Source organism: Microcebus murinus, chromosome 20, assembly GCF_040939455.1.
Source record: "Microcebus murinus isolate Inina chromosome 20, M.murinus_Inina_mat1.0, whole genome shotgun sequence".
Classification (NCBI taxonomy): domain Eukaryota; kingdom Metazoa; phylum Chordata; class Mammalia; order Primates; family Cheirogaleidae; genus Microcebus; species Microcebus murinus.
Window position 1 is genome coordinate 22423948 of NC_134123.1, and position 26426 is coordinate 22450373.

General features: G+C 47.1%; 1 protein-coding gene across 2 annotated transcripts in view; it reads left to right on the top strand.

The window, feature by feature from the left end:
• ZFHX3 (zinc finger homeobox 3) overlaps positions 1 to 26426 on the top strand; it is a 246264-nt gene that overhangs the window by 94227 nt on the left and 125611 nt on the right. For both annotated transcript variants that reach the window (XM_012742368.3, XM_012742367.3), the window contains exon 3: positions 56 to 552. In XM_012742368.3, coding sequence (XP_012597822.2) covers positions 56 to 552 — 497 coding nt within the window. The remainder of the gene's footprint in view (positions 1 to 55; positions 553 to 26426) is intronic.

Consider the following 26426-nt stretch of genomic DNA (forward strand, 5'->3'; position numbering starts at 1 on the left):
TCAGCTGTGGCCGTGAGCCTGGCCTCTGACTCTCTTCCTCTCTCCTTCCTGGCAGTGGGCGGTGAGATCCCCCTAGACATGCGGCTCGGGGGCGGGCAGCTCGTGTCAGAGGAGCTGATGAACCTGGGCGAGAGCTTCATCCAGACCAACGACCCATCGCTGAAGCTCTTCCAGTGCGCCGTCTGCAACAAGTTCACGACGGACAACCTGGACATGCTGGGGCTGCACATGAACGTGGAGCGCAGCCTGTCGGAGGACGAGTGGAAGGCGGTGATGGGGGACTCGTACCAGTGCAAGCTCTGCCGCTACAACACCCAGCTCAAGGCCAACTTCCAGCTGCACTGCAAGACGGATAAGCACGTGCAGAAGTACCAGCTGGTGGCCCACATCAAGGAGGGCGGCAAGGCCAACGAGTGGAGGCTCAAGTGCGTGGCCATCGGCAACCCCGTGCACCTCAAGTGCAACGCCTGCGACTACTACACCAACAGCCTGGAGAAGCTGCGGCTGCACACGGTCAACTCCAGGCACGAGGCCAGCCTGAAGCTGTACAAGGTAAGGCCCAGCTCCACGAGTGGGTTGGGTGCCTGGGAGCTGGGGAGAGGCCTGGGAGGGGACGGACAGTCCCTGCCGTGGCCTGGTTGGCTGCTGCGTGGTAACCTGGCGTTGGCCGGGGAGTCGGCATCTGCTTCCTCACGGGGCAGAAATGGGACAGGTTCAACTGGCAGCTGAAGGTTCTCTTTCTGGGGTGCCCCATTTTGCGGGCAAGTTTAGCTTACAGCAGGCTGACGCCATCACGTCATCCTACTCAGGCCTGAGACTGCCTTCACGGGTGGCTCTTTCCTTACTCGCTGTGGGCTTTTGTGTGCCCTGGTGCTCCTGTGTGTCCCCTCTCTCGTTTGGGCGTTCTCCTTTCCCATCTGCTTATTCCTTTTCTCCCTATTTCTTCTCTCCTGGATGCCCCTGGGATCCTTCCCCCGTGCCGGTCTCTGCCGAGATCCATTCGTTCAGCCGACAGCCGTTCGCTGGGTGCCTGCTGTGTAACCGGCACCGTTTGGACACGTGCCTACATTATCAGTGCAGGAAATAAGGAAATAGACAAAAACAATCCCTGCCCTCATAGAGCTTCCACTCTCCCTCGGGGACATGGGTGAGAAGTATAATGAATACATTTTTCAGCAGGCTGGGAGGTGGTAAATGCCATGGGGAAAAAGAGTCCAGTAAGGGGGCTGTTTTGTTCTTTAATTTTTTTCCTTTGTTTCCTATGTTCTGTGTCTCCTTTCTCTTCCTTATGCTGATCTTTTTCTGGGCTTCTCCCAGCCTCCTCTCCCTCTGTCCTCTCTCCCCTTCCTTCCTTTTTTTTCTCCATTTCTTCTTTGCAAACCCCACCACCCCCGTCTTATCCACTCCGTGGACGGTAACTGAGGAGGAGGGGCTCCGGATACTGTGAATAGTCCTTTCACTTGCATGGCAGAATTGCTCCAGACGTTTCTATTGATTTTCACTGGACTTAAAGCCTCACCTTTTTCTCTAATCATCCCATAATGGCTTTAGTATGAACAATCAGGTACAAATCGCCATAAATCTCCCAGCCTCACTCCACACACCTTCCACTCCCTCGCTCTGTCTTTCCGTTGCCCTAGCTTGGGTTCTCAGCCTCCTCCTCTCCTTTCACACCGTTTCTCGTGTCTCTGGGCCCACGAGTGTTTGGGTTCTGCTGCCCCTGAGCTGGTTTAATCCCTTTTCTACTCAGCATGATTTTAAATGGAGACCCCAAGATAAGGAAGTCTCCTGGTCCTCCCCCCATGTGGTCTCTGCCGGGATCGACACTGTCATTCGTTTCCTAGTCGCTGGTTCTCGGGTCGTGGGAGGCCATTGCAACGTGGATGAGAAACCATTTTAGGGGAAGGAGGGGAAAGCAGGAGTGAGGCAGTGGGGATAGAATGTTCTGGAATGGACTGCTGATGCCAGCTTTGGTGCAGCAGGGAAGGGACTCTAGCACACCTGGCAGCCAGTCCCCTTATCCCAAATGAGCAAGAACCTCCCTGGACCGGCTTAGTTTTGTGCCCCCATTGGAAGCAAAGGCTCTTTGCCATCAGCATAAATTGTCAGTCTGAACTGGCCCCAGGATGGTGGTGACGTGGCCAAGAAAACCCAATGGAAAAACCAGTGGAAGAAAGAATTTCCTAAGGTCCCAACTGAGTAAAATTTGTACAAAGGACTCAACGTGGCCATTGATGGTTGCATGCAACTGTGATGAAGGTCGTTTGGAGGTGGTACGAAGCTGGCCTCTTTCATCCAAGGAAAAAATTGCCCTTTAGATTATGAAATGTGCACAGTGATAATTCTCTTCTCCACGTTGCATCCTCCATGTGGCCAGAGTCTTGAGCAGGAGTCTGTTGGTCACTTGGCTTTGCTCCTAAAGGGCCTGGAACCTGGAGGATTTACTGAGAATAGCCCTTTTTGGTTCTTAAACTGTATCTACAGATAACACCAGAGAGTCAGGGTGAGGTGATTTTTAGGTGGATGTGAGGGAAACAGTTTATTCGTGTGGCTCTGGCCACTTATCCTCCTGGGCCTTAAATTTCTTGTAGTTGTTTTTTTTTTTTTTTTTTAAATTTCAAGTGTTTTGAGACAGGGTCTCACTCTGTCACTCATATTAGAGTGCAATGGTGTCATCATAGCTCACTGCAACCTCAAGCTTCTGGGCTCAAGGGATCCATCCTCCTGTCTCAGCCTCCTGAATAGCTGGGACTACAGGTGCACACCATGATGGCCTGGCTAATTTTTTTAATATTTTGTAGAGACGGGGGCCTTGATATTACCCAGGCTAGTCTCTAACTCCTAGCCTCAAGCAAGCCTCCCAGAGTGCTGAGATTACAATAGGCGTGAGCCATCATGCCTGTTTTTGTTGTTGTTGTTGTTGTTTTAATGGTAGAGGACACTGCTGTTCAAAAAAGGTAGACATGTCCTCCTATGTATTAGAATGCAGGATAGAATTTGAGAACCAGCACCCAAAGGGGAGGTGCCCAGATAATGCATTAGACTGGCACATCCCTGGGGGTGACTGGTCCCTGAGACTGAGGGTAGAATTCCTGCGTCAGGAGCTAAAGGTCATTAGTGTGGTCTCATTAGTCCTGGGGTAATGAATGTCCCCTTGCTTGCTGAGGCTGCCACGAAGGCTGGGAGCTCTCACGCTGCTCACTCCTGGGTGACACAGACAGGAATATAATTCCAGTGCTTGTCCTGAGTCCCTTTGTCCCCCAGTGCGACCAGAACAAGCCTCTCTTGCCACGGAAGGGGGGGGGGGGCTCCCTCTCACAGGGTTTCGTCAGTGTGCAGATTTGGGGTAGGGACTGGAGGTGGTTTGAGAGTTGCTTTTGCTCTAGGCCCTGGTGTGGCCTGCAGTAAATGGAGATTGATTGCATGTTGTTTTTCCTCTTGCTAATGTAATCCATTAGCCCGGCACATGCATAATCAGTTTAGAGCACAGTTAACTGAATGTAATCGAGTTCTTTACTGTCTGCTAGAGAAACCGCTCCAGATGCAGCTGACCCGGGGAGGGCACTGAGCTCCTCCCACACGGCCCTCCTTACCTACTCCTCCCTGCCCCACCCTAGGTCCCCGGCAGGGTATCCATGATTGGTCAGGGCGACTCCCCCAAGCTGCTTTCTTCTGCACCCGCTGAGATGGCCAAGACATGTCCAGTTTCCCGGTGGCTTTTTCCAGCCATAGCTTTTCTTCCTCTTCCTTTTCATATCGGAGGAGACAGAGCCGTGGTCTCGGGAGATGTAGGCAGTGGCGTGGCTTTCGCTTTGTCCCTTGACCTCACGCTGGTCCAGAGTGAACTGCCCTTGCTGTGGTAAATGCTAGTGCGTAGGTTGCGGTGTTAGGACTGGATTTTCTGGAAAGCGTGAGATAATTTCTAATCTGGGCATGAGAGGGTTGGGCTATATGCAAAAGCCTGGTGATAATACTACCTTTGTTGTCTGGTATTGTATAGTTTTGGTTATTGTGTGAATACTAATTTGCAAACTGGGATTAATGTGCAATGTGTTATTCCTGTGTGCACCTCGTGGAGGTAGAATGGAGTAGGCTGGAGGGCTCGAGGCTCAGAGGGAAGCTCCCTGTCCTTTTCTTTGGGTCCTCAGCTTGCTTCTGCAGAGTGCCCACGATCAAATTCCTTGGTGTTTTTTTTTTTTTTTTGCTTTTGAACAGTGGCCGACTCCGGTCCAGCCCCTACTGGTCATGTGTCCATATCCATGCTCATATCCTAACACATGCCATTGTGGGGTTACTGTGATTGGTTGACACAGCAGGAAGGCCATAGGCTCCAGCGGAGCTTTGATGCTGGGTTCTTGGTTTCTGTTCTTAGTGGTTCACCTGGAATGGAAGCGTGTGGTGGAGAAGGCACTTGTCTTTCACCAGGGCTGAGCTCCAAGCCCTTAATTCAGCATTTTTTTTTTTTTTTTTTTTTGCTTTCACATGTTTTGCTTTCTCTTAGAGGACCCGAACCCCGGCCCTACTCCCCACCTCCTGCACCCATAGAGATGTGGGGTGCCCTTGCTCGCCTTATTTAGCGGAGCAGCCGATACTGCCCCATGCCTGCTCCCTGCTGTCCTGCAGGGCTAGCTGGGCTTAGCCTCCTGAGCCCGAGGTGTGTGGGTTCGGTGCTAATGCAAGCTCTTCTGTGTTGACCCCGCCTTCCCGGCCGAGAGGTGCCTCTGAAATTTGCGATGTTTCCCACTTAGCAGGGAAAAGGGGTGCAGAGAGGGCAGTTAGCAATCAAGCGCACACCTGCCAACTATCAGAATCTGGTTTTCACTTTGATGTTTTTCTTCACCTGAGAGTCATTGGAATGGAAATCCTTCAACTTTAGCAGATAGATGAAGACCCCACCAGAATCTATTACTCAAACAGTTTCCAGCTGGGCTTCCTTTGATTGGGCCAAGACTGTAGGTTTCATATTAATCCTAAATTATATACAGTGAGGGCTGTCTACCGCCGTGTTGCGTCTGGGCCACATGTGAGCTGCCGTGGGCCAGCAAGGCCGACAGGAGATGAGAAGCCAGTGTCTAAGAGAGCTCCATGTGGATGGCACCAGTTTATTAAAACACGTACAGCCAAATTCTCCATGTAGCGGACTTGTGCTCACGCCATCCATCCTGTGTGGATTATGCAGTGCAGACGGTTGTAAGCAACCCTCCATCGGGCTCTGCGTTAGAATCCATCTCAGTATTTAAGTCCTTCTCCAATGCATAAGAAACCCCTCTGGGGCTCACTGTCCCAGCAGGGCCATAGAGTCACCATGTGGTGGTGGACAAATCAGAAGATGCAGAAAAAGTCAGACCATGCTTCGTTTTGAAATCTCCATACTTCTCTGTGGGTACACCTGGGGAAATGGGGTCTTAGGGAGACAGCTGCACGCTTCACGCCCTCGGGTGGTGACTGGCGGCCGTTGCCTTGCCCTGAGAGCAGAAAGTCTCAATCTTTGGGGATTGTCCTGTCCACCCGGTGTGGCTCCGTGTTTGAAGCCGTGGTGCCAGTGTCTGGTTTACGTAGTGATTCTGCAACCAGTTTCCGCAAACCTTGTTTTCTCATTAGGTAGACTGTTTCTTGTTTGTTTTAGGTGCATACTTGTGCCACCTTCTCCCCTTACCTGGGTGCCTTCAACCAAAACAGTGAAAGGAGGGGGAATGGTTTCCTGTAGGCAATTTAGAAGGTATGAAAGAAAGGCCAGGTGTTTTGGTACATTTTAGCACTTTTAGCCCTCATGCCCTCCTCTTTCTCTTGGAGCAGCTGGAGGCCTGAAGTTCATTTCCCTCCCTTGGTGGTGGGGGCTGGGGGCATGTGCGTGCTGGGCCGGGAGATGTCACGTGGGCCCGGCGGGTCCTGGCTGGAGAGCTCAGGCGGCTCTGGCAGTTCTCTTGGCCACCAGTTAACTTCAAAGGGCCTCTAGGAAGATCAAAAACCTAAATCATCTTTGGGGGCAGGGCTCATGCCAGGACCAAGTTAATCCATCACTGCTGTAAGAACGTTCGGCCAAGGCCTCACCAGCGGTGTGCAGTATGAAAGGCTCGTACTCTGCTGGGGGGTTCCTTGCCCTTTCCTCTCTTCACCTGAACCCCCCACCCACAGTCCTTGCGCCCCCTCTCCTCCCCCTCACATTATTTCCTACTGTTCAGCTGATGGCCACAGGCACAAAGCTTTGTCCGGATCACTCTGGTTGTGGCACTGTACACACCCTCACGTCAAGGAAGCAGGGTCAGTGTTATCTTTTGGCTCTACGCTTTAGACACCACATAATGGAATTGCAATCTTACTAGATGTGCCTATTTAAAAAAAAAAAAAAAAGGCCAGTACTTAATATGCCACCTGTTGAAAAACCAGTTTTACAACCACCATAGCACTTTTATTTTCTCTTTTTTCCTAAATGCTTTTAGAAGTATTTTTGTTCTCTCTCCCTCTCAGTTCTTTTTGTGGTTAGTAAAGAACTGATCAGACCCTTTTAGAAGAGTATTGTATCCTTAATTATTTCTTACAAGGTTAGCATTCCATGTGTACCTTAAGTGTAATCTAATAATATTAATACAATGTCGAGTCCCTTTTTTTTATGGTAAAAGTAACACGAGTAGTGCATGTTCACTGTAAAAAAAAAATGGGGAAAATCCAAGAGTACACAAGAAAAGAATTGTAACCTAATCTTACCACATGACAACATATTTTTACTTTCTTCTTTTTGCTTTATAACATGGGCATTTTACAGATTTGTAATGATATCCTATACTTACAGTACGATACCTGAGGCCTTTTTGAAATGTACTTTTCGGTAGTTTTTTAAATGGAAGTGCTCTGTCTAGTACTCCGACTTTGCTCTGCACAAGCCAAACACTGTTCCATGTAGTTTGTATCCTTTCGGGGTCTTTTCTGTGCTTCTATGGACTGAAGCGTGTATGTCTGCATATGCACATACATGCTGCTCACTTTGAAAAAATCTTTAAATATAGACATAGGCTATGCTTTCCGTTTGCTTTTTTCATGTAACATTTTATCATGGAAATCACTTCAGGTCAGTACATAGAGATCTAGGTGACTCTCTTTAATGGCTCCATAGTATTTCATTTATTAACCAGTCCCTTATTGATGTACAGTAGCAAGTGTTTTGGTGTCACAGGCAATGAGGTAGGAAGCATAATTCCGTGTGTGTACTTGTGCCATTTCCTGAAGTGGGACTGTCGAGTCTCCCAGGGTGTGATGCCCATAGATACCATATTTTCTGGTGGCCCTTTGGAGACAAGGCGACCATTTTATCCTTTCCCCATTAGGTGATACCCACTCCGTGACTAGTGTGACATTATTTTTCCCTTTGCATTGTCAGATTGACAGCGTTGTTCTGAGGGGTGTCTCTGCCATGGGTAGATGAGGCGAACATTTTTTCACCATGTCTACTCATGTGTTTCTTGGCCATTTGTTTTTTAGGGGCTTTTCTGTGTACAGCCTTTTGCCCTTTGTTCTTCTTGTTTTGTTCCTTTTGCAAGAGTTCTTGGTTTATCTGGGCCAACAGCCCTTGTGAGCTGTGGATGTTGCAATAGTTTCTCCTGGTCTTTGATTGTCTTTAACTTTGCTCACGGTGCATTCTGACAGCCTTTCACTTGTATCGTGTGCAATCCGTCCATCTTTTCCTTTATGCTTCCAACTTTTCTCCTTTCCCAGCGAGGCTGTCTCTTTGCTAAGATGATAAAATAATAGAAATAATAACTAACACCTGTACAGCATTTGCTGCAAGCCAGGCGCTGCGTTCTCTCTGCTTTACATATGTTAACTGATTTCGTGCATTATTTGTTCTATTTTCAAATGAGAGTGCCAAGGCATAGGGAGTGTCCAGGGCGCCAGCTAGCGAGCGTCGTTGGAGTCTGTGTTCAAACTCAAGCAGGCTGGCGTGACTTCACTGAAATTTTCTTTGTTACAACCCCCCACCCCCACCCCCACCCCCATTTATGTCTTTAATCCATAAGGAATATGTTTTGTGTACAGCGTGTTGTAGGACTCAATTTATTTTTATGTGTATGGTGTGATTTAGGACTTTCTGTTTTCTTCCAGATTGGATGGTTAATTGTGCAACAGTTTGTTAAATAACCATCTTTTCTTACCCGATGTGCAAAGCCATGTTTCTTTTTCTCCATTCTCTTGCTTTTGCAAGAGCCTCTCCCCAGTGCTACGCAGATTAGAGCAGCCAGAACCTGTCTATGGAGTCTTGTTGTTGGAAGCACTGGGTCGCAAGAAGAAGGGACAAAAGGTCCGGTTCTCTTTACGAGGCCTTTGAAGTCTTGTGGCCCAAACGTCTTCCTTTCACCTTTTCCTGTTTATCTCTGGCGTGTTCACCAAGGGGAGGTTTCTTGGGTTCATTGCCTTTATCAAGCCCTCTGGCCTGAGAGAGAAGCAGGGTGTTGGAAGAGGGGCTGGGATTTAATGGAGACCTTGGTTGTCACGTTTTATCTTTAAAAGGGGATGGAGAACTAATTCTGAGAACTCATAGATGTTCCCTTTTCTGGAGTTCTTATTCAGAGAGCATATAGATGTCACAACTGTGCCTGCACATGCCCAGTATAAACTCTTTCCAGGAAGTGCAAGTCGACTTTTGGAGTCCAAAGGTGTGTGTCCCACAGCCTCTGATCTAGGCTGAGGAGCCAGGAGCTCTCGTAGCTACCACAGTGTCAAAATACTAGAAAGCCCCCAACATCCCCTGGTTAAAGAGCCCTAGACCAGGCATCCTCAAACTGCGGGTGTTTTTGCCCATTTGTTTTTTTACTTCAAAATAAGATATATGCAGCATACATAAGAATTTGTTCATAGTTTTTTTTAAAACTATAGCCTGGCCCTCCATCGGTCTGAGGGGCAGTGAAGTGGCCCCCTGTTTAAAAAGCTTGAGGACCCCTGCCCTAGACCATCTTGTGAGAGAAAAATCTCAAAACTTTCCATCCCTCCTCCCCACCCCCAGCAGGAGGAATAAGGAAGGCTGTGGAATTGTTTGCATGAATGACATCTGCCGTCTTAGGGGTGGTCTGTAACCCTTAGGAGGATTTTGCTGTGAATACTCCATTGCTGCTACATTCCAGAGTAACTCCTAGTGTTGCAGTTGTTCTAGAAAAACCCGATCTGGCAGAGAAGCCAATATGGCAGGTGTCAGAGGCGTGAACTAGAATCCTTTCAACTTGCTGAGGACTTGGACTAAAAGGGCAGATTTGAATACATATAGTTCCCAACAGGTGTTTCTGGTTTTTTGTTTTGAAAGGGAAATTGTAAGGGAACAATTAGGCATTGTCAGGAACACTGTCAGGAAAAGGCAAGAGTTTTTAAATAATGACATAATACACCTGAACCAGATCCTTTATTCTGTTTTAAACATAACTTGAAACTATAAATACTATTTAAGTATAGGGTGGGAAAAGCTGTTACTATGAAAACCATTTTGGTAATACTGAGTAATTTTGTACTTTAATATTTGATAAAATTGATTTCTGGCACTTTTTTTTTTTTTTTAAGCAACCAAGATGTGGGATGAAAGTTAAAATTTTTTTAGCTACAGAAAATGTGCCACTCATGGAAATGGTGGAGATTGTTGCAACCAGAAACAGTAGGGTGATGATTTTGAGTAAAAATGCCACTGTGGAGGCCTCAGCTTAGGGTTGTCAAATATAGCAGAGAAAAATATGGATGTCCAAAGAAATGTAAATTTCAGATAAGCAACAAATGATTTTTAGTGTAAGTATATCCCATAAGATATGCTTACTTATCTGAAATGCACATTTCACTGGGCATCCTGTATTTTATTTGGCAATCCTACCTCTGGACGATGAGTAAATTTTTTCATGGTGACCTGTTGACAGGCTCTCCAGAGACATAAAGAGAGCTAAGTGGCTTCCTTGTTTGGAAAACCTCCCCCCGACCCCCGCACATACACAGTGGTTCCCAGCAAAGGAACAAAATTATAAATGCCTCTAATTGCGATTTCTAATTTTTTTGTTATTCATAGAAAACTGTCCTATCAGATTTTCACGTTTTCAGTGTTGAAGAAAACGCTACTCCTATAATGAAATCTGAAATTTTCTCCAGAGCAGTTGGTTAAAATTTATTTGGCAATAATTTTTTTTTTCATCATTCCTTTTTATTGAAACGCTTTTGCGTCACGCAGTGGGGCAGACGTCAGGTTGCCTGGTTTGGTCAACCACAGCTTTGCCGGACGCTTAAACCGCCCTTCTCTCGCTGGGCCTCCTCCTGCAGCGGTTATTTATACATGAACCATAAAAATTCACAGTGTGCGAGGGGCCGTTATTGTCCTTGGAAGACCCCAAGTGCCTGGGATGTGTAGGTCGCTAATAAGGGACGCGGAAAAGCAGGTTTAAACTGGGGCTGATCATCAGGAATGATGAGGGAACCTTCTCCTGGGCCTACTTGCTTGTTCTCTAAAAGGCAAACCAGTGAGAAGGTTAGAAATGTTTATCTACTGAGAGTGTTTGATTTGTCGCCTGTTAATTAACGGGGCACGTTTCCAGACTCAGAACAAGGCCCCCAAAGCATATCCAGTCTCCGAGGTCAACAGTTGAACCAACGTTTCCTTTGCCGGATTGGCCTGTGTGTTGGAATCGCTCAAGGAATTTCCCGTCCTCTCGCTGTCCCCTGTGAGTCTGTCACCTGCCTCGTTGCTGTCTCTGGTCATAGGCTCCTCCTTGAGGATCGTTGGACCTTTTTCATAACTTCTGAGCTGACCTCTGTGGACTTTCTGGGTGACACTTGTCATACAAGGGCGTCCTTGTCTTCCTGTCCCTCAGGATGGGACGGAAGGTTGGGCACAAGGACTCGTGAGTGGTTCTCTGATGGAAGGTGCCTTTGCACCTGCCACCCTGATTGGCTTTCCTCTTGCGGGTCCAGACCCCAGCCCCAGAGGACCCAAGAGGGCCCAGGCCATGGGATTCCCCAGACCATCCCCTGTGTGGCCTCTGGGAGACAAATAAATGGGAAGGGGACTTCTTCCCAGAGGAAGTGACATTTACCGAGTGCTGCTTTCCTGCTGGGCACTGGAGTAGGATTTTGTACAGACTTGGGCTAATGGATCTGTGGCATTTAAAACCCTGCTTTGTTTTGGGATCTCGTTGTCAGCAGCGCGTACTAGAGTATGTTTGTCCCCGATGTCCGTGTGTCCTTTGCTCGTTGTCTTCCCCTCTCCTCCTTCAGAACTTCCCTTCTGTCTGGAGCATGCCCGTTGGCCAAACAGGGGGAGGTGGGCAGGTATTCAGCATGGCTTAGAGTTAGGAGATGATGATTTGTCTAAAAACACGGGGCACACACATCATACCTGTGTGGGACTAGAACTTCCTGCCTGCTATACCTTTACTTCCCTTATACCTTGTTTCATCCCCAAAGCTGGGAAGGTCACGCAGCCAGCCACGGCATGGTGATACCCGTGGCCCTGTGACAACTGGGGGGACGGAATCTTGCATGACCTCAAGGCTTTTTAGATAGAATCCCCCCCCCCATTGGTTGTCAGGGGAACAAGGTGTCACCAGGCCATGGTTAGTTGCATGATCCTGGTGCACACAGATAGGTTTCCTCAGCTCACGTTTTGTTTCTGCCCAGATGGATGCATCTTAGAGCCTCCGGGACAGCAGGAATGATAACGTCTGGGCTTGGCAAACCCCTGTCACCCTTGCCAGGGGCTTGGGAGGCAGCCTTTGTCACTGTGGTGGTCCTGCAGATGCGTGTCGTTGCTCCTGAAGACCCGGGAGGAAGGAGCGCTGGCTCTCTTTACGGTGGGGCACGTCCTCACGGAGTGACCCCGTCGGGCTGTAGGACGTGTCTTGCTGATTTCTAATAGGGCTCACTTGAAGGGAATGTTGCACGTTCCAGACTCTTCATAAACCATTGAACAGTCTGGACTCCCTGCCATGGACCTGGGGAGGTTCTCTGAGCAGCATCAGATGTTTTTCCTCTCGTGAGGGCAGTCGGTGCTTTGGGGGAGGGGGGACCGAAAGGTCACCCCATAGGCGCAACTCCAGTTGAGAAGCCCCCTGATCCAAGGTGGTTTGCACTGTAATGCTCCCATGTCCGCTAGGCCTTCGTAGTCTGTTTCCCCTCTCCCACCTCTCCTGTTCTCTAAAATAATTAAAGATGGAGTGTGGGGAGCATTCCTCGGCTCTTCTGCTCAGCCAAGCCAAGTGGCGCTGGTCCCGGGACTGATTTCCTCACTGTCCTAGACATTAGTCAGCGAGGGTGACTCTGCAGCCAGCTGTGGTTTAGGAAGCTCTGTGGGGAGTGATTTGGCGGGATGCATCTGTTTGTGTGTGTTTGTTCACTTTCTGGTTCTCGGATTAGGCTTAGGCCATTTTTTTATTATTATTTTTTTTGCCCAGACTGGGTTCCTATTAGCGATGGCTGCAGCTGTGCGCATAGGAAGACCAAACAGCTCCTCCAGGGACCAGAGTACCATGCTTTGCTCTGTCTCTGTGTGTCCAGCTTGGAGTCTGCACCCTGCTCTCTTCACCTCCATTGTCTCGCTGCCGTGATTCACACTCTGGGCCTTTGGTTCTTTGAGTTCATCCAGATTTTGTAGGGCTCTGCAGGTTTGCTCTGAGGTGGGGAGTTTTTGAGTCATTGCTGTGTTGGTGACTTTTCCTCTCTGATGTTCTAGCTGGGTTCCCAGAGGACCCCAAAAGTCCTCTAGAAACTCCCTCTCTCTTTTCACTGCCTCCTGCTAACATAGTCATAGCTTTTCGTCTTGGCCTGGCTTGCTCTGTATTGCTCTCAGAGCATGGCATTTGGAACAAAATCTCACCTGGGGAGGTTCCAGACAGCAGCGACAAGGCTCAACTCCACCGAGGGGAGACTAATTACACAGCTAATTACTCCAACAGATGTCATTTTAAGTGCTCATTTCTATGTGATTTGGTTGCACGTGTCTCGCGTTGCTGAGATAGGCATCGGGCTCTGTTGCAAAATGTCTTTTTTATTAGACTTTAAGAAAAGAGCATATTTCCTTTCTATCCTTTATGCTCCAGTGACACATCCTAGATTTTCCAGAATGTTCCTCCAGCTGCCATCCCCATGGGCAGTGTCTCTCCCCTGAATTTGTGTCACATCATTTGGCGCTGAGCTGGGCTCTTTGTCATGGGCTGTGTTGCTTCTCTAACTTGTTTGTAAACTTCTCGAGACTGTGACTGCTGTCACCATGGTGGGTATCTCAGCAATGCTGGACCAGCAGACACCAGGTGGCTGGCTCCCCGTTTCTCTCCCTTTGCTTCCTTATCTTTATTAAAAGCAAGTTAGGTTCTGAGAAAAGTAGCTGAGGAGTGTTTGAAAGGTGTTCTTCTGCTAGCAGATGCTTAAAATGTGTAGGACACCAGTGATTCTTGGTGAGACTGAGCGACTCACACATGGGGCACAAAAGGGCTCTTGGAGATAGGGGAGGGCATCAGAAACACGCTGTCTGCTTCCCTCCGTCTTCAGTGCTAGGAATGGAACAGAGAGGATGGAGAGACGCTGTCTTCTGCAGGTGGCCTGGGAGTGGCTCTGAGGCGCAGGCGGGTGGCCAGGGACCTTAAGCTGGTAGCCTGTGCTTGCGGAAGTCGGCCGGTCCTCAGGAGGGACAGCAGCACCTACCCAAGGCCGCGTTGACCAACTCCTCCTTGGCTAACAACCCCTTGCCCTCAATCACACCCATCTTAGAGTAGACTCGCCATGGTCCCTCCGACTTGCAGGATCCAGAAGTGACACATTTCACCACTGATGTGACAGGTCCCCAGTGGCTTCTGTGTTGCCAAATCCATGTTCTCCCATGTGACCTTCCAGCAGCCTTCTCCACCCTTGACCCTTCTCCATCTCTCTGCTGGCTTCTGCTACTTCCTGGTAAATGTCAGGAATCCTCCAGAGTTCGGTCTAGGGCCCCTCCATTTTTGTGTCTAGAAATTTCCATAAGTATCTGATTCAATCCAGTGGTTTTAAAAGCCACCTTCCTTCTGATGTCACCTGAATCTGTCCCCAGCCCTGGCCTCTCCCTGTACCCAGCTCCCTACTGGACATTGCATTTGAATGGCTGATAGTTGATTCCGGAGACTGGGCGTGGTCTGGAGAGAATTCTTAATGATGGTGACTTCCAGACTCCTTTGTCATGTGGGCTTCCCCATTGCAGTCAGGGCCACCTCCAGTCTGCATTTGCTTGAACTAAAAAGCCACGAACCATATGCAGGCTGCTGCTTCTCTCACTGCCTTGCTGTCAAACCAGCACGTTCTATTGGTACTACGTTCAGATTGCGTTTCCATCACCCTCCCATGCAAACTCCATCGCCTCTCCCTGTCTCTGTTCTTGCCCCTTACAACCCACTTTCCATGCAGTGTTTTTATGAAGAGGAAACTCAGGTCGTATCATCACCTTCTTGGAAAGACCCAACAGTGGCTTTCCATCCCACTTAAGTAAAATCCAAGCTTCTTACCGAGGCTCACTGACCCCTTTGTGATCTGAACTCTACCCACCATACTGACCTCATCTTACAACACTCTCCCCTCCGCACTCCCTGGCAGCCACACTGGTGTCCTTACTGTCTACCCTAAGTGCCAAGCTCAAGCTGGCCACAGGGCCTTTGCACTTGCCACTCCACTGCCTAGATTTTGTGTCCCCAGGCACCCACTTCCAAGCAGCTATACCTTCACATTGTACAAGTTGACTTCTCTGTCTTAGCAAGATTAATTATCTTTCTTGTTCATTCATTTGTTTACATGTTTCCCAAGACAGCAGGGACCTTGGTTGCCCTGTTAATAGTTGTGTCCTTAGTGCTTCGAACAGTGTCTGACAACCACCCAAAAAATAATATATCAACTAACAAAGTACCAGCAGAACATGCCCACACTTTCCTCCGTACCCTAGAATCTGGTGTGCAGCCCTTTCTGAATACTTGGCATTCATAATTCAGAGCCTTAAACCATATTCCGGAGTAAACCAGGTGGCTGGTGTGGCCCAGGCCAGAAACTGTGCGCCTTGTGTCAATGTACTTTGAAAATTCCCATGTGCACTGACCTTGGCTCTGTTTCCCCAAATTCTGCTGACCCAAATTGCATCCCTTTTCCTCGGCACTCTCACCGAGACACCTTGCCCATTGTAATTCAATATCCCAGTCCACATTTTCAGTGGTCTGTCTTCTCCACTCAGTTGTAAGATTAACAGTAGGACCTGTTTCTTCTCATCCAGCTTTCTGTCCTTTCCCGTAGACTGTCAGCAAGTGTCACCTGATGCATTGATATCAAAAGATGGAGTATTTAAACCCAGAAGTGTAAAGATTAGGTCCAAACCTGAGAAAACTCCCCCGGTTTCCTTAGAATCTCCTCTGCTGTGTTCATTGGCCCTTCCCCAGGCAAGTGTCCGTACAGAATGATGCTCACTTTGACCCAGGTCTGGTCGTTCCCCACTGAGAACCACGTTCTTGGTGGCAGAACTTACTCCCAGTAAGAGAGAAACTCTGACCTGCTTCTACCCTCTTATCCTGTGCACAAGCCAAACACCCTTGAACTCCTTCCATAAGCTGGGTAAGGGACCAGCTTCTTTAGGGCAGTGGCTTTTGAACTTTGTTGACTGTGATCCAAAAAGAAATACATTTTACATCAGTGGCCCATTACATACATATAGCTAGATATTTTGTATAAAGGATTGTAACAAAAGTTGTACAAAATAAGTTTATCCTCAACGTAGGTGCTACATTCCGATACTTTCTGTTCCATCCTAGTCTGCTGTGTTTTACAAATGCTAGTTGTCCCCAAGGCATTGATTTCATGATTCACTAACATCGTGATTTCATGATCCAGTGACTCTCGACCCTTTACAAAAAAGTGTGTATGCCCGGCCCACCCTCAGAGGTTCTGGTTTCATTTTCTGTGGGATGCTCACGTTCGGCTACAGGTTGAGAACCACTGCACTCATGGCTCACGATGCACAGTTTGGAAAACATTGTCCTACAGGTTACAAAGAAGAATTGGATTGTTCAGTAGGAGCCATCAAATGTAGACACAACAGTCATCTAGGTCCAGGGAGATGGAGGGAGGGAGAAATCACACTGAGTTGGTTAGATCGGAAAGACCTCTGGAAGGAGGGAGAAGCTGGAGTTGGAGCAAGATTTGAAGAGGGAGTTACCACGGAGAAGGGAGACCTGGGCAGAGGACAAAGGCGAATTCATTGTTCTGCTTACTGAACCTACAGCCCTAGTACTGAACTGATTTTAATACCTAGAACTTCCTTTCCTTGTGGTTACTGTAACTTTTAACAGAAAAATCAGTTGTGAGCTAAACATTTCATAATAATAACACACTGATGTTTGGGCCTTATTAGAATTTTGCTAATAAGGAGGTCCGCTCAAATGATCTGTGAAAGTAATAAAAATACGGAGAAGAAAACAAACCCATAAACAAATATTAAGCGATAGTTACTGCTAGGCATGCTGAAGTATTTGGGAGAAGGGTGAAGTGTACTGCCGCCTGCAGTTGGCCATAGAATGCATCGAAATGTAAGATGCACTTGTAGCTGGAGGAAGAGATGGATATATACACAGCAACGTATTCATTTCACCATCTGGGTGCTGGACATAGGTGTCTACTGTATGATTTTAGCACATTTCGATCCCTGTGATTGAACTTTTTCGTACTACGATGTGGGGTAAAATACCCAAACTTAATGGTTAGGTGTTCTTTCCCTGGTGCAAGGTCTACTCCTCCACCTCTGCCATCTTCCCATCCACCTTCCTACCCCACGGGGGAGAGTGATACTGATGATCTGTTGTGTCTCTGAAGACAGGGTTCAGATGAGTTATTTCTGTTTTGTTTTGGTTTTTTTTTTTTCAGACAAGGGCATACATTTGACTAGGGCAGAAACAGGCTCAATTGAGAGCTCTCAAACTACTTCAGCAGAGGCAGTGGGAATCTAACAGGCTGTTGGCCATTCCCGGGGTGATTGGATGCCTGCTACGTCCAGGCACTCGTTTGGAGGGTGTGTGTGCGCAGACTAGAAAACTTCAAGATAGGATGTCCACTTGCCTTTAGGGAAACCCAAGTAGCTCTTGGCGTTTTAAAGAGGGAGGAGTTCCCTGTTGTCAGGCTGCCAGAGTTTGAATCCCAGCTCCTGAGACTTATGTAACTTAATCCCTCTCTGTTTGTTCATCATCTATAAAATGGGCTAACAGAACAACCTGCCTGATAGGACGGTTGTGAACAAGTTAAATGAGATAATACACGGAATGTAGCCGTAATATGTAGCACAAAAAATGGTGTTACTCTTTAAGAACACCACTTTTCTGCATTTGATTTTTTTGGTCTTATATAGACCACATAACTGAGGTTACTTTATAATTTGGTTTTCATTAGCATTGAACTTGACATACTGTGGGTTTGGAGGACAGAAAGGCCAGTGGTTTTTGTTTTTTGATTTTTTTTGGGGGGGGATATGGAGGAGGGAGAAGGAATTTCCCGTAAGAGAAATGTGACCAATGTTTAGTGAAATGACTTTGAGAAAATAACTTAACCTTGGCCAATTTGTAGTGGCCCCATTTGAAGGATGAGGCTCTTGGATACATCACTAAGTTCCCTTCAAGCATTAAGAGTGCTTGAGTGTTTGAAGACTTTTTAAAAAAGTTTAGTGTTTTAAATTGATGCATAATAGATGTATGCAGTTTCAGGAACATGATGTAATTTAATACATTAATATAATTGGTAAAGATCAGTGTATTTGGGATATCCATCACCCTAAATATTTATCTTTTCTTTACGCTAGCACTATTCAAATTCTTCTAGCTATTTTGAAATATACTAGAGATTATTGTAAACTGTAGTCATTTCACTGAGCTACCTAACACTAGGTTTTATTTCTTCTATCGAACTGTATATTTATACCCATTAATCAGCTTCTCTTCATTCCCCTGAAACGTTTTTAAGAAAAGGATACCCCTGTCTCTTATCCTAAGTAATGGAACCAGAAGTGATTTAGTGAAGTACTTACGAAAATTAGGAAATAATTCAAATCCATCTTTATTTTGGCTACTCTTTGTTCGATCCCCATGTCTGAGAAGTACCTGAGAAGTTTTCAGTTGTAAGAAGTAATTAGTGAAGTTACTTTTACTGACATATAAAATTATATGTCAGTAAATTATATAGGTCTTATAATATTGTCCTTCATAACCTGGGAGACTACAGCATTTGATTTTTTTTACAAACAAGACTTCCCCAAAGCGTCGGTGCACCCACATTTCCCTTAGGTGACCCAAATCAGATACAAGGCTTGGAAACTGGCATAGAGTACAGAAGGGAACTGTATTTCTTTTTCTTTTTTTTTTTTAGTTCCTATATATATATACACACACACACACATGTATATATAAACACACACACACACTATATATATATATATACACACACACACTATATATAGTGATTAAAGCTAATGCATATTCACTCTTAAACAAAGCTATACTTCAGAAACGCACAGCATACAGGACAAAGATTGAAAAATGGAAGTTAAATTCTAGTTAAACCAAGATATATCTGTCATTGGTGTCTTTTTATGTTTTGTGTTTGTCTGTTTACATTGGTAACCTTGGCAATACCGCAGCCTATGGAGGCAGGGGAGCAGCTTCTGGACAGGGTGAATGTTATCTGGTGCTGCAAAGCCGCCACCCCCACCTTGCATAAGTGAGTTCATTTATGTTGAAAGCCACAATGTCGCTGGCATGGATGACTTAACATTGCCTTAGGAGTCTTCCTTTAATGTTTACATTTGTGTCCTTGTGGCTGTACCATCCCAGTCTATCTTCACCATAGCGAACACCTGCAGTCAAGTATGCAAAACTGTCTCCATGGCAACCCTTTGTCATCCATTAATTTTAAATATTCCGAAATTTTTTTTCAGCTGAAACTTTTTTTTTACCCCCCAACTGCACATCCTTCCTCTTCCCTGTTTGTTATACTGGAAGTTAATCTCCTTGGCTACTTAAATTATGGATGTTTTCTCCCTTAACCTCCACCCACCTCTTTTGAAAGCTGCTGTGGTGTGGTTTTTTTTTTTTTTTTTTTTTTTTTCTTTTAATGAAATAAATGGCTAACCCTGGGATCTCTGATTACAGCTCTGAGTCAACAAGTGGGAGGTGCCTCCCTTCTGGATTCTAAGAGGCAAAACTTAATGCGAAACAATCTTTAGCATCTGAAACTATGTGCAAAGTATATGCAATAGCTAAAATCTCACCAAGTTCATGGCCTGCCTGATGATTAGATGCGTGAGCAGATTGGGAAAGTACACTTGAAACACACAGCAGCTCTTTGTAATGTGAGCGGTGCGTTGAGTGGGTACTGGAGGACTGAGTTTTGGCAAGGTAAGTTTCATGCCAGTGTCGAGAGTTGTGTGAGGAAACTCGTCCTCGGCTGGTGTTTGAAAACACCTATGAAATGAAATGCAAATCAATGGCAATAACATGTTACGGTTGCAAATGCGGACACAAATGAAGAAATGCAAAGGGAAGTTTTGCATGGCAACACTCATTTCACATGTGGTAATTATTACTATCAAATATGACATGATAATGGCCAGGATGTGGGGTATGGCTCAATAATTATTCCTTGTACCACATTTTACATTTTATAACTATAGTATGCAAGTCTTTTGTGTCTCTTACGTGTAGGTAATGATTCTGTCACTTATTCTTAGTATAACCATGATCTTCCTTAGAGTGGAAATGTCCAGACATTGTTTTTGTTTTCTCCCCTAGTGGGTTTTATGAGTATTTCTAAGCATCGTCGTTGTGGTTACTGATCTCTTGTTACTCACTGTTGGCAAGCGCCAGTTTCGTCCTGTTGCTGTGTAGCTTGGAATTATTATTGTCTTGTTCTTAGCCACTTAGTTTTTGGGGCATTCTTGCTCTTCCACGTGCAGCTGATCATTCTGGGTCTTAGGACGCGAGATTCTTTGCACTCACAAAACCTGTCTGCAAGAGATCACACAGAGCCCATTATCTCCCTCTCCACCCACCTCCTTTTCCTTTGTCAAGCTTACTTTCATTTTTTGTTTTCCCCTCCAATTCCAAACAGTTTGGCAGAGATGTTTATACCCAGAAGGATCATAAACGAGTGTTTTTATCATTTGCCACTCCTATCACTTGGGGTGACGTAAAGAATGGGAGGGAAGCTCCATAAGGGGAGTGCATGTATGAAGTGTGTTATTTTTTTTTTAAGTGCAAGTTTCTTCCTCTCTTGTCCCCCTTTTTCATGTTGGGGGCCTGGGAGCTCAGCGCATCCCTGCGATTGGAGTTGGTTCAGCATAATTGATGCGGTCTCATTTCCCACAGCTGATGAGGATTATATCAGCTTGGTTTAACAGTCTCATTTTCTGCTCCCAGTGCACACTTGTTTTAATGTGTTTCGGTTAATGAGGTAGAAGGGAGAATGAGGTGTCACTGTTTATACACAGCCAGCGAGTGTGGAGGGCGCTGCTGAAGCTCACGTGGCCCCGGGCGTCCATGAGGGGCAGGTTGCACGGAACCAGGCTACCTTTTCGGAACTGGTTTCTCCTGGCTGGTAGAAATGGCGGTTATTAGCCGTAAGCTTTGCCAAGTCATCTCATCTATACCATTTCTCTTTTCTAGAAGTGCCTTCATATACAACGATAAAATTATAACTTAGCTTGGAGCTTGGGGTGCATTGGAGGGAGTTGATCAGACACCTCCCCCCCCACCAAAGCTTTTTTCAAACTTTGCATTTCTTTCATCAGCCCCCCACCCCTCGGATGGACCCTTCTCCAAGTAAGTTGTCAGTTAATTGGAAGTAACACAGGTAAAATCAATATGAAAAATCTAAGCGGAGTCATACCTCTGTGTGTGGAATATGAGAGTCTGAAACAGGCCATAAAAATCTGTATTTTATGTTCCATGGGTAAGAACAGTGCTCCTGGTAAGGGAGGTAGGAGAGGCTTCCAGGGGTCATTTTATGTGAACAGGGGACTGGTTTGGGTCCTTTGTCCTTGCCCTTTTGTGGAGCTCATTCTTGGAGGTTGGGCCCGTCGTAATCACAGTGTAGACACCCCTGCCCCATTCTTAGGCTTCCCTGGCGAGTAAGCTGCTGCCTCAACACAGCCAGGAAAGCAAGACCAGGTGGGCCTTTTGCATGTATTTAAATCTCTAGCTTCTGGGTGCGTGGAAAGAAAAGGGGGTGCCAGGGGGACAACAACAGGACCCTTTCCCTCTTTGGAACCAACTCCAAACCATTTTGTCACCCACACACACGCATTGTAGGAGGACATGCTTTTGAACCTCCCACGCCTCTTGCTCCATCTTTCCCTTAAGCCCTTTCCTTTTCCTCTTTCTCTCTCTGCTTCTCGACGCGGAGTGTGCTAAATGGTTAAACCTGTTGCCTGGCCCTGGCTTGGTGCCAGCCCCACGGGGCGCTGTGCAGGCTGGAGGCCCCCAGCGCATCCCGGCCTCCCGAAGGCGCAGCGGCCGTGGGTTTCAGCAGGAATTAAACAATTACGAAGTCTTAGTCCTCCCCACCTTCCGTGGATTGACTCTATAAATTGTCAGCCTGTTGACATTTTAATGCGAATTATGTCATGTGGTATCCCCTTTGATTTCGACATGCCTCAGTTTGTAAATACATGAGCCACTCAAAGGCTTGTGGTTAGTGTACACTCTGGAGGCCTCGGGGTTTTTTGGGGGGGGGAGAGCATACTGGAGAGAGCGCGGTGCTGGGAGTGTGCCTGGCGCAGAAAGCCTTTTTGCAGTCACCCGGGGCGGCTCTGGAGGGGCGTGGGGGCTGCGTGGAGGGCCTGCCGCCAGCCCCGGTGCCATGCCAGCACCTCCCAGCCCCTCCCTGGGCACTGGGAAGGCCACTGTGCTTGGGTTTAAGTCATGGGATATTTTTATTGGATGCATCGATGGCTGGGTCTTTCCCCCGGAGCCACTGTGCAGCTCTCTTGCTCTTTTTATAAGGTGTGGGGACCCCCCCCCCAGTCACCCACACCTGGAAAAGAACTGACTGACTCTAATTCCAAGGCAAACCCAGGAGGCCAAGGGTGCATTATCTGGAGCAGGTGTTTCCTTCCAAAGAGCTTGCCCATCCCCGTGGGAGAATGAATAATGGGGGAGGATTCTACAGGGGAGCAACTATGGGGATCGAGAAGTTGAGAAAGAAGAAAGATGAGGAGTCAGGATCGTTAAGATGTAGGGAGGAAGACGCAGCATTTGCGTGGGAGAAGAAAAGGAGTTGGAGACTTGAAGGTTCTGAATGTTCAGATTCTAAAAGTGAAATTTAAGATCCATTTCCGTATTTCTTCCCTTAAGAGAGGCAGTTTTGTAAGTGAGAACAGCTCAGAAGCCCCCAAAGCTTGGATTCTCCTCCAGCCCACTAACACCCTGTTTCCCACCTCCTATGTCCTTGTTGGAATCATTCCTGTGAGTTTCGCAGCCCTGCAGGGGCTGGCTGCTTGGCAGTGCTTTGTGTGTAGGATGTGAGCGCCCAGGAAAGTGAGATCTAGCCATTCCGAGGCTTTCTGTGCTGTGTGCCCAGAGGAGGTTGGCTGGGATAGACCCCGAAGAACAGCTACACCCTAATAATGGACAAGAAGGAGGAAAGTTGGTCCCTGCTTTCTGTCAGAGGGACAGGAGCATGTAATCTTCCCTCGTCTGAATGCAGGCACGGCGGGGCCTGCTGTGTGTGTTGGAATTTGGCTGATTTACAGAACTGTCATGGGATCGTTAATGCCCATGGGTGGTCGGGACTGAGTAATTCCAGTTTCATGTGTGAATAATGCCCATATTAAAACAATTAGAGCTACACCTAATCTGAAAAGGAATAAGGGACCCAAATTCCTGTTGATCAGAGACACTTCCAGTTCATTTGAGAAAACTCTGGTAATTTCCATGAGGGTTCGAAAAACTTTTTTTTTTTTGACACAGAGTCTCACTCTGTTGCTCAGGCTAGAGTGTCGTGGTGTCAGCCTAGCTCACAACAACCTCAAAGTCCTGGACTCAAGCATTCCTGCTGCCTCTGCCTCCCGAGTAGCTGGGACGACAGGCATGGACCATCATGCCTGGCTAATTTTTTCTATATATTTTTAGTTGGCCAATTAATTTCTTTCTATTTTTTAGTAGAGATGGGGTCTCGCTCTTGCTCACGCTGATTTCGAACTCCTGACTTTGAGCGATCCACCTGCCTAAACCTTCCAGAGTGCTAAGATTACAGGCATGAGCCACCCTGCCCATACCAAAAAACTTTTTTGACAGATTCTGTAATTCATTTTTAAATGGGGTTGCTGCAGATACCTCCTTTCACCTCTTCCATGGATTTATTTGGCTTTTATTACTTGGGAGGGGAGGTGAGCAGGAGGTGGGATGGGGTGAGTGTGTGTGTGTGTGTGTGAGAGAGAAAAACACACATTCCTTAAAAGCACCGTTCATTTGGGTACTATGGGAAAATATATTCCAACATCTAGTTTGAGTTGTGAAATAAGAAGACATTAGAATAATCGTGGCTCAAGAACATCACTCCTTGCTAAATTAAAAAAAAAGTTCCAGTTGATAGATGTGTATGTTTCCAAATTAAAACAAATAATGACTTCCAAGGTATTAAAGCAAGCCCTGTGCTTTTTAAAAAGATCATAAAATGTTATTTGCAACATGTAAATAAGTCTCAGTTACCTACTTCCTCCTTATTGTAGTGACTGTAAGTTAACTCTGGGAAACATGCTTTCAGACACAAATTTAGGGCCCTTTTCAAGAAACTGGGGTGTGTTAGGTAACTTTCTGGGGACAGGGGAGCAGTCTGTGTCTCTTCACATTCCCTTCATATCTTCCAAGGGATGTAAAACCTGTGGTCACTGCCCACCCGCCCCAGTGTCCATCCGGGTCCCTGTGGGCAGTTAGTCAGGGAATGAGCAGACCAGAAGGTGACACTTGGTTTCCCAGCTTTATAAATGAGATGAATTCTGGGTGACTGTAGAGTTGGAGTGGGGGTCAGTATATGGCTTTCACTCCTCCCTTCTTTCTCATTCGTTCTTTCAAAATCAGAGGCAACCCAGGGTAACAGACACAGGAATGGGCCAAGTGGGTGCAGGTGTGGGCTGCAGTTTAGCAAACCTGGGAAAGTAATCATCAAGATCACCTGTTCGTCACCAGGTGGCCCATGTGTGTGGCAGTGCTCGTATGATTGGGGGCTGTTTAATCTGACCTGTGACACGCCTATAGCCTCTGAAATATTCTGGCATTCTGGGGGCTCTGCCATTCTCTCACCCTTTATAGAATTAGGGGCCTCAAGATTATGTTTATTGGACCTTATTTAAAAAAAAAAAAGTATGTGTAATAGGCTAGCTAGGTGATGGAATACCTGACAGGGTAGAAATGCACGTGGCTCACGGTAGCCAAGCTGAACATGAGGCCGTGTTGACCATGGATGAGGATTGCCGAAAAGGGAGAAGCCAGCCAGCCCCCACAGGAAGGGGAAATGTGCGGCCCCATAACCTTCTTCTATAGCACAGCCATGGCTTTGTGTGTTGACTCCACATTCAGGCTTGTTCCAGCCCCACATGTTATTTGCATAGCACACAAAGCGTAGATTGTACAATGTATACAGGTATCACCGGCGCTGGCGATCGACCGTGCCTATGAATGGGACCTGTGTGTCCCCGTGGTGAGACCTTCCCAAGCCACCCCTGTCACCACCCAGACAGGGTTCATACTCATCGGTGAGGCCGCCTAAGACGCGCCTGCGCCCTCACTTCTCAGGTCTGTAGATGCATTTATGTGCAGGGTAGGAAGAGATGGGATTAAAATCCCACAGGAAAGAAGTGCCCCGAGGAAGGAAACCCAGGAGGCTGGTTTAATAAGAAGAGAAAAAAGGGGGAAATTGGAGGGAGGCGGGGGATGAATGAGAGAGTGAATGAGAAGGGCTTCTGACAATTAACTAATTCTCCCTGCTCTAACCCATGACAGAATTAATCACACATTAACACACTGACAGCAAAATTAATGTCATATGCAAATTAATCCTGCAGGCTTGGCGTTCAACAGCCTGTTGGCTTTTTAGGGCTGGTGGCGTCGTTCTCCCCACCCAGCCCCGACCCACGTGCCAGCATCGTGGAAACCCCCCACCCTCGTTCTGCCTGAGAGTACCTGGGGCCACTTTGTAACCGCAGTGGCATCCCGTCCCATCTGCTGGCTTGACACCAAATATTCTGAAACCCATAACCACGTGCTGCCATTTTGCTCTCACTGTGGAAGCAGAGGCAGGAATGGCAGCCTGGGTTAGGACCCCAGGGTTTGGCTCTAACTCTGTTTTACCACCACCATGGCTCCACCATCAGCGAGTGACTGTCCTTGTAAGGGGCTGTTTTCCCGGGATATCCCAAGAAGCAACTGGAGCATTGTCCCCGAGACACCGCATGAACGGACGGGGCTGGGTGGGGGTGGGAGGGGTGACAAGGAGTGGCGGTGGCATGGCACGGTCAGATCTGAAGTCACTATAGTTTTGCTTACTGGCTACAAAGTGAATTGTTCTATGTGGCTTCAAAGAAGTTTAACCTATTGAAACCAACTCGAAGAGAGAAAATGTGAGCCTCTCCTTGTTGTTAAGACATAAATAAATAACAAGAAGAACAGCATGTTTTATTATAGCGTTTTGGCTGCTGCACTTCAGTGCCCGCCCGGGGCAAGCAGGGGCTAGCCCGTTAGAGCCGGGGACTCACCCACGTGCGAATGCGCCATCTGTGATAATTACCATTTTGACACGTAAGGGGGAAGAGCGTTGGGAATCGGGCCCGATCCACAGCGTAAAGACGCGGTCCTGCCCGAGAGTCGCCTCCTGGCAGCGGTAGGACGAGACAGTCCCAAGCAGGATGAAAACAGGCAACTGTTGGTGTTGATCGCGAATGAGTATTGGCATTTCCTTAGTGGTGCTGATTTCCTTAGCTTTTTCATTAGCTCCCACTTCATCTGCTACCAAGGAGAGAGGCTTGAGATTGATGAGGTCACGACAGAGATCGGGGCAGCGACGTTGTCGGCTGAGGAATGGTCTGAATTCCTGGGTGCTTCTGGTGCTCTCTGCCCATCGCGTGTATAAAAACAGGCTTGGGGGCCGAGCGCCTGGCCTAAGTCAGGGCCATAGAAATCGGGACCCTGGCACATCATTAACCTAAAACTTTGGTTTGATAAATAAAGTGAGACGTTTGAATGCATCAAGGATAGAAGGCGTATATTTTCGTGTCTTCTAGCCTTGTTATAGGTAGACGCCAACTGTGTGAGTGTGTACAGCATATACGTAGATACACAAATGCCCGTAACACACACACACATCTGAGGATACGTATTTGCTGTCATTTTTACACATGGGATAATGCCTTAGATACTGTGCATTTCTTTAGTCCTTATGGA